The sequence below is a fragment of the Mustela nigripes genome, chromosome 12 (assembly GCF_022355385.1).
Source record: "Mustela nigripes isolate SB6536 chromosome 12, MUSNIG.SB6536, whole genome shotgun sequence".
Classification (NCBI taxonomy): Eukaryota; Metazoa; Chordata; class Mammalia; order Carnivora; family Mustelidae; genus Mustela; species Mustela nigripes.
The window spans coordinates 42,854,222-42,867,233 of NC_081568.1; the positions used below are offsets into that span (position 1 = coordinate 42,854,222).

Sequence of the window (13,012 nt, forward strand, 5' to 3'; positions counted from 1 at the left end):
GCAAATCGCCTCTCCAGTGACTCAGGCGCCACTGCAGGATTAAGGACTTCCTCCCTTAAATAAAGTGAATGTCGTGCTAATGGCAGTTCAGAGACCGATCCTCTAGTCCTGAACTGACGGTACTTGTTTAGATCTGTTTCGCTTCCTCCCTTAGACAGAGTTTGTGCTGGGGAAAAGGACAAAAGGATAGTCGGGGATGAGAGACTCCACTGGGGGTTCTGGGTTCTACCCCGCATCATCCGAGGCTAGAATACAACTGAATTTTCTGGTCTACACAGGCCAAGAGAAGGGAAGACAATGACTTACTAACCTTGACCCTGGATGTAAACAGTTTTTTCATTCAAGCCTCAAAGCCAAATGCTTTTTTTGGCTGCACAGTGCATTTTCTTTACCCAAATCACTCTAGGTCCTTGTCTTGGTTTGGTGTTTTGGGCCTCTAGAGGTATTAGCTATTGTGCCACAGGGAACGGGAGAAATGTTCCTTGGGGAAGGCTTTAGGGAAGAGTTAGGCTCCTATTGTCTCCTTTCTCCCCTCCCCCATACCGGGGGTACTCTAACACCGTGAAACCCAGGCCTCAGGACAAACCGACTGTCCGCTGTGTGCCACCATCTTATCACTACTTAGCTCCAATGCCAAGACACTGGAGTGGAAAGGAAGACATGTAACCCAGTATACTGATCACAGGCCGCGGCAGGGAGCACGCCCCAGACGGCGGTGCCGTGATTCAGGCATGATGCAGTTGGCAGAGAGGACCGAGGCTACTGGAGACTACTCCTGTCTTTAGCGGTCCCCGTTGCACACCCTCCCTCCATCAGTGAACATCCGTGTCCTTCAGCAGGATCTCCCACCCCTCACCATTTACTTCCTAGTCCTTCTTCTTTTTTCTGGAGTGCCCTAGCTAACCTGGGATAGTTCTGGCACATCAGAGTTGGAAGGAAAGAAATACTTGTCTAACTTCCCTAACTGTTAAAGCTAAGCAAAGCACCAAAAAGGAAAACAAACAAAGACTTATAAAAATATCATGGGGTCATCCCCCCCATGCTTTCCACATTATTTGTGGCATATGAAATGTCAAAATATAATGAACAGACTTTCTGAACATCACTATCTCCTTCTACCAATATGCATCTGATCTGCAGCAGCCTCATTACTACCCTTTTACCTCTTAAAACTTCCTCCGTCGAACCACTATATAATAAATCTACTTCATCCCGCTGACCTCACCTTCCCAAATATATACCTACTTGCAATTCCAAAGACACTCTCCAAAAAAATAGACATTTGAAAAAAGTGCATCTGTTTATACTCAGTCTATCTGCATATTACTTCTTGAGATTATTACTTTTTTTTTTTTTTAAACCATAAAAAAGATTGCATATTGGCAATATAATGGGAAAACCATGGCGGCCATTTCTGGGTGGCAGTGGAAGGTAAGGGGGGAGGTGTCGAAGCACAGAAGCGAGAGGGCTCAGAGAGGGGCCGGTGTGGTCCTTAGACTTGAGACCTGAGGATTGAGGTGGAGTTGTCTTGATTACCAATCCTTGGGCCTCTGAGATGTCCCATCTCCTTAGTCATTCCCTCTCTTATTTCCACCACCCATGGCCAGGCCGCATTACCCTCTTGAAGCAGAGGTGGGATGGCTTTTTGGCATGTGTCCTCGGGCCGGTTTGAAGACAGGCATGGCATTTGGAGGGCTGTGATACAGGACACACACCAGAGCAAGCTTATTTGTGACTGTTTCCACTCTGGGAAAAATTGTCCATCACGTCTGTGACTTTAAAAATTTAAGCAGTTACTAGGCTGATAGGTTTAGAAACAAATCTTTTGTTCTTGTGGTTGTTGCATTAATATTAAGCATGAATATATATCATATATTACATTGCTTTCCTTCTGCTCTGGGGCAGACTGCACTCCTTCCAAATAGGAAAACTGCCCAGCCCATGGATTCAAATTTTTGAAAGCTGTTATTCCCTGACTCCCAACCCCCCGCCCCTAGCCCTCCCCTTCCTCCCGACCCCTCAGCTCCTATATTAGAAAAGCCCCACCCTCCCTCCCTCCCAGCAGCCCACCCGCGATTAAATAGATAGTGCCACATTCTAAGATTCATGCATCACTGCATTTTGCTATTGCACGGAGCGCAGAGAGAGAGGGAGTTGTGTATGTGCGCCCCCGCCCTCTCTTCTCCTCCTCTTCCCTAGGCTCTCAGATTCCTGTGCTGTTCCCACTCGGCCCTCTCCCAGCCTCCCCCCACCCCGCCCCTCCATCCCAGACCCGTCACTGGTTGTGGACATCCTCCCTGCGGACAATCTTGTAGATGATCCAGTAGAACATGTTGAAGATGAGGAAGGCCATGGGGAAGGCAATGCGGGATATTTTGTCGATCTTCTTGGCCCTCTGGATGAAGAGTTTTCGCATCTCCTCCGGGGACTTAGATGGTGCCGGAGGAGGGTTGGTGGTGTTGTTGTTGTTGGCGCCTTTGACAGAGATGCCGTCTTTGGCCTGCAGACAGGCTGGGCCCATCCCGTAGGCAGAGAAGTTGAAGCGGCCCTCTCCGGCCTCATCCTCCTGGAACAGATTCAGCATGGGGCTCTACTTAAAATAAGACAAGGGCTGGGCACCCTCCCTGCAAGGCACTCCCCTGGGGGCCGGGCCAGGCCCATCTGGTTCTCCCTGCCGCCTTGCCGCTACCATTCCAGGTTTCTGAAGGCTCTTAGGCTGGCTGGGGAGTGATGCCTTAGAGAGGGGCGCCACTTGCACGTAGACACAGATGCAAACCAGGGGATAGGAGTGGGGCCGAGAGTCTGCAGACCTGTGTTCAAGTTCGGCTCCGTCACTTCCTGGCCTTGTGGCCTGAGGCAAGTCCCTTCTCTATTTGAGTCTCCGGGGTTTTTTTTACTTCGTATTTTCCTATAAGTGGGGAAAGATTCACCCCAGTACATCAAGACGTTCTTCTGACCATCCGCGGTTACAGATGAGCAGACGTTCTGAATGCTGTTTTGTTAGAAACGACGGGGACAATTTGGAGAGATCCCCTGCTTTGCCTCTGTTGCCTCCTTGCCCTCTTCCCCCACCCCATCCCCCAGGGGGTGTGTTCTCGGGCATGGGTTGGGGGTGGTGGCAAACGGCCCCGGAGAGAGCAAACGCTGTGGGCCTCAGCTCTGCTTCACACGCTGCAGGGAAGCTAAAGCTGCTTTGTCCCTCCACGTTCCCACAGCCCTGGTACTTGTAACCTCAGATAGAGCTCATTCCAAGCCCTTGATCATATGGCTCCAACTTACCTTGACAGGCTTCTGCCCTTCCCCTTACCTTATGCTTGGCATACCTGCCAGTCGGTTGCACTTTGCCAGTCACCCCTTGTTTATTTCTCTGTCCCTGCCTTATGCTCACCACCAACAGGCCTGCTGCCTGTATTCTTCTAATTTCTCCCTTTCCCACTTCTTGGTGATCTTCTGATCTGACTCGTGGAGACACCATTGTCCGCTCTCATCACGTCTAGCTTTGTGATCTTCCCATGTGAGCCCTGCAGTGGCACCGAGGGCCTCCGCTGAGCTGTGGAGGCATGTGTGGCTCTGGGGCATTTGGAGCAGCTCACATGGTCCTCCCACCTGTCTCCCGCCTGTTCCTGTGTCGGGCAGGGCTGACCGAGAGCAGGTGATATTGCGTAGGAGCCCCTTGCTAGCTCTGCTCCTGTCACCCTTGCTTGGGTCACCCCATGGCCTTGTGGTGACAACGTCCAGCCCAGTCTTCCTACCGCCTCTGGGCCGACCCCCTCGATCCAGCTGAGTTGTCACAACACACACCCAATTGGTCATTTTTTGCTTGGACTCTCTAACGGGCTGCTGCTGGCTGCAGGATAGTTAACATCCTTAGGTGGTGAATGAGGCCCTGGATGACCGGAACTCTGCCTGCCTCTCCAGCTTCAGCTGTGCCATTCTCTCTCTGGCATTGTATGCACCAGGCGCCCCCAAATATTTACATATATTCAGAAGTGTCATGCTCCTTCTGTTTTAACTGCAGGTTCTGCTCAAATTGTTCTCTCTTCCTGGATAGACTCCGAACCTCTGCTTCCAGCGCCTTCTCTTTCACTTAACTAACGTCTGATTCAGAAGCCATCCCCGAGGGTCAGGGTAGACAAGGTGCCCCTGCTGTGTGCTCCATGAGCTCCCTGTGCCTCCTTCTCTGTTGTCGTTTTAAAGCTCTTATCACATTATGTTTCTTTTAAAATATATTTTAATCTTTACTTCATGCAAACCTTTTTATTTTTTAGAGAGCAGGGTGGGGGAAGGGCAGAGGGAGAGGAAGAGAGAGAATCTTAAGCAGGTTCTAGGCCCAGTTCAGGGCCCGGTATGGGGCTCGATCTCAGGACCCTGAGATCGTGACCTGAGCTGAAGTCAAGAGTCAGACTCTTAACCGGCTGAGCCACCCAGGCTCCCCACATGGGTTTCAGATTAATGTCTGTTTCTCCCACTAGGCGCTAAGCTCCATGAAGGCACAGTCTTACTCATGTTCATTGCACTCTCAACACTGAACATATGAACAGGATTTCTGGACATAAGCTCAAAGCTCAGAAAATAGTTACTGAATAAGTAAATGTTTACCAGTATATCTTCACTACTCCTAGCTTCCTTTTTCTTTTATTCTTTTTTTTTTTTTTTTAAATGGGGTTATTTCCTGGTACCAGGAGGATTTGAGACGTGAAAAATGCTCAAGAAATCAAGGTGCAAGGGGCGCCTGGTTGGCTCAGAGGGTTAAAGCCTCTGCTTTAGGCTTGGGTCATGGTCTCAGGGTCCTGGGATCGGGCCCTGCATCGGGCTCTCTGCTCAGCGGGGAGCCTGCTTCCTCCTCTCTCTCTCTGCCTGCCTCCCTGCCTGCTTGTGATCTCTCTCTGTCAAATAAAGAAATAAAATCTTAAAAAAAAAAAAAAAAAGAAATCATTGGCAAATTGTTGAATCTGGTCCAACAACCTCATTGCAGAAAGGGGGAAAGAACATGTGCTTGGCAAATACATTTCAATAAATAATGTGTCTGTGAGTAGGACAACAGTAGAGGGTTTGCGCCAGGACCAAGGAAAGGAGTTGGAGGCAACTGTTCAGATTACTGGACCCTGTGCCTGGGAGGGGGTCTGGGCCCAACACTCTTGCTTACCAGTATAAATCTGTCCTTGCTGCAGGATGGGGTGCTTGAAAATGTTTTCTTACCAGGCTCTAGTTATGCAAGGGAAGCACCCAATTAATTTTATATACAGCTTTGGGCAAATTATTCTCTGCCTTTCTCATCAATCAAACATGGGAGTAGAAGGGGTGGAGGTGTGGCCTGGAGGCCCCAACTGGTTAGATGAGCATCAGTTTCACAGGGTAGCCTGGAGAAAGGAAATTCCTGAGAAATGATGGGAGAGAGGCATGCTATTCCTGTTCTCCCCAGCAGATGGCAGGAAATGAAAGCTTGGGGATGGAGCAGGGGGCAATCTGGTCGTCTCCTCTAGAACCCAGGGAGGTTGGGAGTGTGCCTGCCCAGTATGGCTCGCAGATTTCCTAATAATCTGACTAATGAGGCCGGCCAGGGAATTTGAGGACCAGAGGCTTTGTGCCCAACAAATGAGGTAACATGGGAGGATGGTGGGATTTGAGGAGCCCAGCCAAGATCACAGGCTCTGAGAAGCTCAGGCATGGAGGTAGCTCCTTTTCACTCACCATCTGGGTCTGAAAACCCCCTCTGCAAACTTCCTGCTGAAGGGAGGTTCTGCAGCCCAAGCTTATACGCTGCTGCTGTACAAGCCACATGCAGAGGGGTTTACTCCAAAGGAAGCACTGCTTTATGGTGAACCCCATCCTGTATCCTTGTAGTTTCTGACATTTGAGCCATTATCAGAGCTCTTAGGAACAAGGTCACACTGATTCAACTGCACATAAGGGGCCACGCAGGAGAAATGTGAGTGAAGAAATGAGCCAGGGCTGAAGAAATCTCTAGTCAGAAGGGACTCAGAGAATGCTTCCCCTATCTAAAGGCTCTTCCAGTGCCCCAGGATCAGGCAGGATGGGAATCCAATGGGACCAGAGAGCTGTGACTATTTGAAGATAAAAGTGTGATTTTTTTAAATGCTTGTACCTTATTCTAGATTTCTAAGACACTGCTAGTGAAATTAAAAAAGACAGTTGCATGCTGAATTTCATCTCTGGCTACTGGTTTTTGACCTCTGCCTGGGAGTAAGTCTCAGCTCTTATTTTTGATCTGATAAGCAGCAGGGTTATTTTTATCTGCTTCAGGACAGAAACACTGATGAAGAGGTAAGCAGCTGATGGTGTATGGTCAGTGGTAGCCATGGGACCTTGAGCACCTCCATTGCTTTTGCCACCAGCACCTCTGTGATCCTAGTAACTTGCTCCTCCTTGCTGTTGTCATTGGCATGGGAAGAGAGGACAGGATTCCCTGTATAGGGCTCTAACATGCTATGAGAGAGCCAGGTGGGAACTGAGCAGGGATATCTGATCAAATCCCATAGGGCTTTATTTACATTTCACCTGGAGAAGGTTTAGTTTTCTGCTGGTGTATAAACTGGTAGGGAGCTGGTGATGGTGGAGGCAGCCTTCGGAGGTACAGTAGGCCCACCATACTCTGTGTCTGCAAGGGCTCCATTTACATTTTAGTCTCTGCAAATAGTGCCCCCTCGAGTTGTGCAGTGCACAATCTAGTGTCCTGATGCTAGTCAAATATCATGGACATAGTCTCCCTAAGGAAGTGTCTCTTCAACAAATGTATTAACCCTCTTTTCATAGAGGAAAATGCAAAAAAGCAGCTAGCCGGTGGGAAAAGGCAAAATAATGAATTCCCAAGATTGTTATGTGTGGTCAGTTCCTTGCTTAGATTATTTTAATAGTCAAAGGCCAAGTATCCAATGGGCAGTGAGGACTAAAACTAGAAGTCTTTTGAGAAATCCTGTCTGGCTTGCTGTGCCTGAGATAGTTTTCTTTTTCAATGCAGATTTAGAAGGATGGTTATACCTGAACTCCCATGGACATCTTCTGTCTTGAAATGTCTGCCTCCTGCCTATGGTAAACTGTTAGAAGATAATTGAACCAGATTGCTGATGTTTAAGAAACTCACTGATGGAAATCTGTGCATGTGTAATCATTTGGTTCCTTGGCACTTCTGTGGCAGGAACAAAACTTAAAGCTACTTTGTAATCTGATTTAATCCTTACCACAGTCCCCCAGGGTGCCAATTTAGTCCACTTTACAGATGGAGAAACTGGGCCCAGAAAAAGGAGAGCTTGAAGTCACATACTAACCAGTGATAAAGAAACAGGGTCCATTGACATAGTACTTGGTAGCTGGGGTAGGGGGCTAGTGGAAGTAGGATGATCTAAAGCTTGTAGGACATGGTGTGTGGCAGGTATGAGGTATGGCCTGACAGGTCATAATATATGGGTTCTTGTTTGCCCTAATCTGTTGCTGGAAAAACTCCTGTGCAGGCTTTCTGACCGGAAGGGTTCCTCTGGGTTCCTAGAGCATATTCACTATGTGTCAGGCATTCTGTTAGGCACCAGAGACAGCACCAAGCAAAAGTAGGCATGGTCTCCACCTGTGTGGAGTTCATAATTCAGTGGGAGAGATAAGTACCAAACAGCTACATCATGAATGTACAATTACAAATCAAAATGAATGTTCAGAAGGAAGGAAGCTAAGCTTTAGTAGAGCATGACCTTTGCTAGCTCATACAGCATCCTTGGGCAGATTAGAAAAATGGCATCCCTCCTTTCTAGACATAGGAATTGGAATCCTGTCCTCTGGCTGATACAGTCCGTGCCGAGGCAGGACTTAGAGAAGAGTGCCTCACTGGCAAGGGGGCCTGTGTAGGATACAGTCTGCATGGCCATACTTGACAGCTGTGCATGAGAACCTCACTACAGGACCTCTCCCTCCACCCAGGTATCAGGGAAGATGCCTCAGCTGAGAATCAGAAAATGAGTGGTTGGTTAACACTAAACAAATTTCACTGGGAAGGCATTCCAGGAGAGAACAAGACATCTGAAGTCCTGTGTGTATGTTTGAGGAAAAGGAGAAAAAACTAGGGTGGTTGGTGCTCAGAGAGCAAAGGAGAAAGTGGTGTGGAGATGAGGTTGGAAAGAAAAGCAAATTCTCTGATCTCCAGGGGAGAAGTCTTTGGGGAAAATATTTACAGACCTAGGTGTGCAACCAGTTTGTTCCCACAGATGGCACTCTCCCCAGTGGTCTTTGCTGGTTGGAGCACAGCCTCTGAGTTAACAGATGTTGGTGACTTCGTATAGATGGTTGGCCAAGTAGTTCTTTATTCACACCCTCATAAAGCGAGAGAATTCACTCTGCAGGAGCATCTTGCATGATGCTCTTCTCTTGGAAGTGGGAAGCAAAGGCCTGGCTCTGGGCATTCTACCCAAAGATCTTACCTTTTGTGACGTACTTCCTTTCTGGAACCAAACCCTTGGAAATAATGCAGCCTTGCAGAAAACACCAATAACCACCTTTCAGCCTGCCAAGCTTCCAGGTCACAGCTAGTTATTATGGTAGCCCATCAGTGTTTGCTCCATCAGTTCTGTCTTCAGGTATAACCTGATCATTTCTATAAGTGTCATGGTTGGAAGAGTTCCTGCCTACAGACCCAACAAGGCATTATTTGTGGGAGAGGAAGTTAGGAGTTCTAGGACTTCATCCCTATTTTATGTCTGCCTTACCCACTGAGAAGGACGGTCCACAGAAACAAATATCACAATACAAGGCTGCCTGGATCTCTTCTGTTTACCCCCCGCTGTCCCTCCCTGGGTAGCGATCCAAAGGCCTACCTTGTGATGTCTTCGCTTCCTCCTGAATCGGAGCAGCTCTTTGTGCTGCCGAGACACAAAGTTGACAGCAGCATACTCCAGTAGGGCTGAGAATACGAAGAGCAGGCACACTGCCATCCAAATGTCAATGGCTTTCACATAGGACACCTGGAGTGGGGGAGAGGAAGAGCGCAGGGGCGTGAGGGCAGGGGAGAATGAAATAGTTCAATATTTCTGCTCCTCAGTAACTTCCCCATCACCCACTGCTATTCATTCCTCAGCTGGGGTATTAGGAAAGTGCAGAGGAAAACAAAAAAAATGCACCAAGAAGACTATACAAAACACTGGAGAAAATAAGAATATGGTACTTAGAAGAGTAGCAAGGAGAGGGGGCATCGTTGAGTAAACAGAATGTTGTGCTTAGTCTAAGGGTGATAGGGAGTGATGTACCTAACACTGTAAGTAAACAGAGGATGTTAACAAAAGTAGCAACGTAAGATTTTAAAAACTCTCTTCGCTGTAAGAACAATGAGGACAACAGCAAAAATGGTCAGAAGCTCTGTTAACCAAAGGCTAACAGCAATCATGAAAGCATTTACTTAAAAAGTCAACTGAGGGTGCCTGGGTGGCTCAGTGGATTAAAGTCTCTGCCTTTGGCTCAGGTCATGATCCCAGGGTCCTGGGATCGAGTCCCACATCGGGCTCTCTGCTCAGCAGGGAGCCTGCTTCCTCCTCTCCCTCTGCCTGCCTCTCTGCCTACTTGTAATCTCTGTCAAATAAATAATCTCTGTCTGTCAAATAAAATCTTAAAAAAAAAAAAAAAAGTCAGCTGGATGCCAGTAAGAGCATCAAACTTTGTGGTATTAAAAACAAAAACGAAAACAAAACCTAGCTTCATTGAGATAAAATTCATATGCCATACAATTCACAAAGCTAAAGCATTTCAGTAGTCGTTAATACATTCAAGATATATGCAACCATCATCACAGTCAATTTTGGAACGTTTTCATCACCCCCAAAAGAAATCCAGAAATGACTGTTAGCCATTATTCTTTTCTCTATTCTCCCAATTTCTGTCCCCCACCACCATCCCAAGCAGCCATTAGTCTACATTCTGACTCTATAGATCCCCCATTCTGGGCATTTCCTGTGAATGGAATCATATACCATGTGGCCTCTTATGACTAGCTTCTTTCACTTAGCATAATGTGTTCAAGATTCGTTCATGTTGCAGTATATATCTGTATTTCATTCCTTTTTTTTTTTTTTTTTGAAGATTTATTTATTGAGGAAGCATGCAAGCAGGAGAGGAGCAGAGGGAGAGGGAGAAAATCATAAGCAGTCTCTTTGCTGAGCATGGAGTCTGCTGCAGGGCAGGATCCCATGGCACTGTGATCATGATCTGAGTTGAAAGCAAGAGTTGGGGGGTGCCTGGGTGGCTCAGTGGTTAAAGCCTTTGCCTTCGGCTCAGGTCATGATCCCAGGGTCCTGGGATGGAGCCTCACATCGGGCTCTCTGCTCAGCAGGGAGCCTGCCTCCTCCTCCTCTCTCTTTCTTCCTGACTCTCTGCCTACTTGTGGTCTGTCTGTCAAATAAATAAGAATCTTAAAAAAAAAAAAGAAAGAAACCAAGAGTTGGATGCTTAAGTGACTGAGCCACCCAGGTGCCCCATATTTCATTCTTTCTTATGGCCAAATAGTATTTCATTGTATGGATATACTACCTTTTGTTGACCTAGTCATCAGTTGATGGGTGTTTGGGTTGTTTCTACCATTGGCTATTATGAATAATGTTACTGTGAACATCTTAGATGTTCACAGATTTTTGTGTGGACATATGTTTTCATTTCTGTTGGGGCCTTGTGGTGTTTTAACTTGCCAAATTCCGTTCTCCGGTCCCCACTTCTATGCTAGCCTAGAAAACCAACAGCCTGCAAGCAGACTGAAGACCAGTAACCAGGCAGTTGGTGGATGGGGCAGAACAGAGGTGGAGCTTCTTTAAACCCCCTTTGCCAGAGAACTGTCATTATTTGGCCTGTTTTGTGGTTCGCCGAAAGACCTCACTCACAAGGAAGGCTGTCTTTATTTCACCTGCCTTGGAGCTGGGCCAGTGGAGCAGCCTTTTCCCTAGGGGCATCTGTTGAAAACAGTCAATGGCAACTCTAGAACATCAGGTCAGCCTGAGGCCTTAGGTAAAGTTGACACAAATAATAGGTTGATTAAAAAGCTTAAAACTAAAATCTAGGGGAATGAGATGTCCATAGGGAGCTTTAGGAAGCTCTGACATATTTCTGAGAATTGCTGTGTGTGCTTAGGCCTGGGTGCTACTCAGGAAAGGCCCGAGAAGGCCCCTTAGCTCTCAACTCCGCTAACCTTGACACATTGAGCAAGCTGCAAGTGAGGGGTGAGGCATCACTGTAAACTGCCTGGCTGAGTGTTGGAGGTGTGTCCTAATACATCTGTAGAGCTCTAGGAAAAGACTGAGAGATTTCTAGGTTCCATGCATTTAAGCAAATTTCTGTCCAATTTTAGCTAGCCACCCAGCTAACTGCGCAGACTTCAGTGACTCCACAAAACAAAGGATACAGAGCTTACAGAATTAGTTCACAAGAGTTATTAAACAAACAAACAAACAAACAAAAACAACAACAAATCTTGAGGAGGGAGAATCTGACTTCCAGAGATGCCACATTACATTATGTAAAACGTGTAATTTTCAACCAAAAATTATAAGCTATGCAATGACATAAAGGATGGGCCTGCAACGGAGTAAGTGTTTGTGTCCCTGCCACCCCCTTCCTTGGCTGAAATCCTAATTCCAGTGTGATGGTATTTGGAGGTGGGGTAGTTGGGATGTAATTAGATTTTAAGAGTGGAACCCTCTTGAAGGAATTAGCACCTTTATAAGAAGAGGCCAGCTACCTGGCTAACTCTCTTTCTACCCTGTAAGCATATAAGAAGAAGTTGGTAATTTGCAGCTGGAAGAGGGTCCTCACCAGAACCCTACTATGCTTCACCTCATCTCAGACTTCCAGTCTCCAGAACTGTGAAAAATAGATTTCTTTTATTTATAAGCCACCCGACCTCTGGTTACTTGGTTATAGCAGTCCAAATTCACTAAGACAGGCCCATATATAGAAGAAAAAAAAAAAAGCATTCCAAAGAAGCTTCCCCTGAGGAGGCCCAGATGTTGGACTTGATAAGGCTTTATTTTTTTGTTTTCGGATTTTTATTTTTTAAATTATTTTATTATCATTTTTTTTAAAAGATTTTAGTTATTTGTCAGAAAGAGATATATAGAGCAAAAGCAGGGGGAACAGCAGGCAGAGGGAGAAGCAGGCTCCCCGCTGAGCAAGGAACCCCATGAGGGACTCTATCCCAGGACCCTGGGATCATGTCCTGAGCTGAAGACAGATGCTTAACAACTGAGCCACCCAGGTGTTCCTTAATAAGGGCTTTAAATCAATTATTTTAAATGTTTTTAAAGAATTAAAGGAGACCTGCCTGTATAAACAACCAAAGGAAATGATGAGAACAAAGTCTCACCAAACTGAACCTAAGAAAGGAATGATAAAAAGAATAAAATAGAAATTTTGGAGTTGAAAAATAACTGAAGAGTTCACTAGAGAGGATAAATAGCATATTTGAGCAGACAGAAGAAAGAATCTGTGAAGTTAAAGAAGAATCAGTGAACTTGAGATTATCTTGTCAGAGGAACAGAATGAAGAAAAATGAACAGGGCCTCAGAGACCTGTGGGGAACTATCAAGTACACAAATATATGTTTAGTGAGTGTGCCTGAAGGAGAGGAGAGAAAAAAGCAGAAAGGGTAGTTGAAGAAATAATGGCCAAAATTTTTCCAGATTTGAAGAAAGACGCTAATGTATACACCTAAGAAGTTCATGAACTCCAAGCAATGCAAAAGAGCTCCACACCTACACACTTCATAATCAGACTGTCAGAAGACAAAGAGAGAATCTTAAAAGCTGAAAGAGAGAAGCAACCCATCATGTACCAGGGATCCTCAATAAGAATGACAACTGATTTGTCATTGGATTGATTATATATTTTAAAACTGAGGGGTGGGTAGAGATTATTAAATCCTAAGGAGAGGGCCTGTGGCCATACAGAATGGTAGTGTGATTGTGAGGAGTGAGGTTTTGAGAATCCAAGCAGTCTAATACAAATGGCCAACAGACACATGAAAAAGTGCTCCATA

At 46.3% G+C, this 13,012-nt stretch overlaps 1 protein-coding gene across 1 annotated transcript in view; it reads right to left on the reverse strand.

Annotated features, from left to right (window-relative positions):
• Positions 1-2,267: 2,267 nt before the first annotated feature.
• The window catches only part of GLRA1 (glycine receptor alpha 1), a 51,640-nt gene continuing 40,895 nt past the window's right edge, over positions 2,268-13,012 (reverse strand). The window contains exons 8-9 of the mRNA XM_059416329.1: positions 8,817-8,963; positions 2,268-2,566 (exon numbers count right to left, since the gene is read on the reverse strand). Coding sequence (XP_059272312.1) covers positions 2,276-2,566; positions 8,817-8,963 — 438 coding nt within the window. The 3' untranslated portion in view covers positions 2,268-2,275. The remainder of the gene's footprint in view (positions 2,567-8,816; positions 8,964-13,012) is intronic.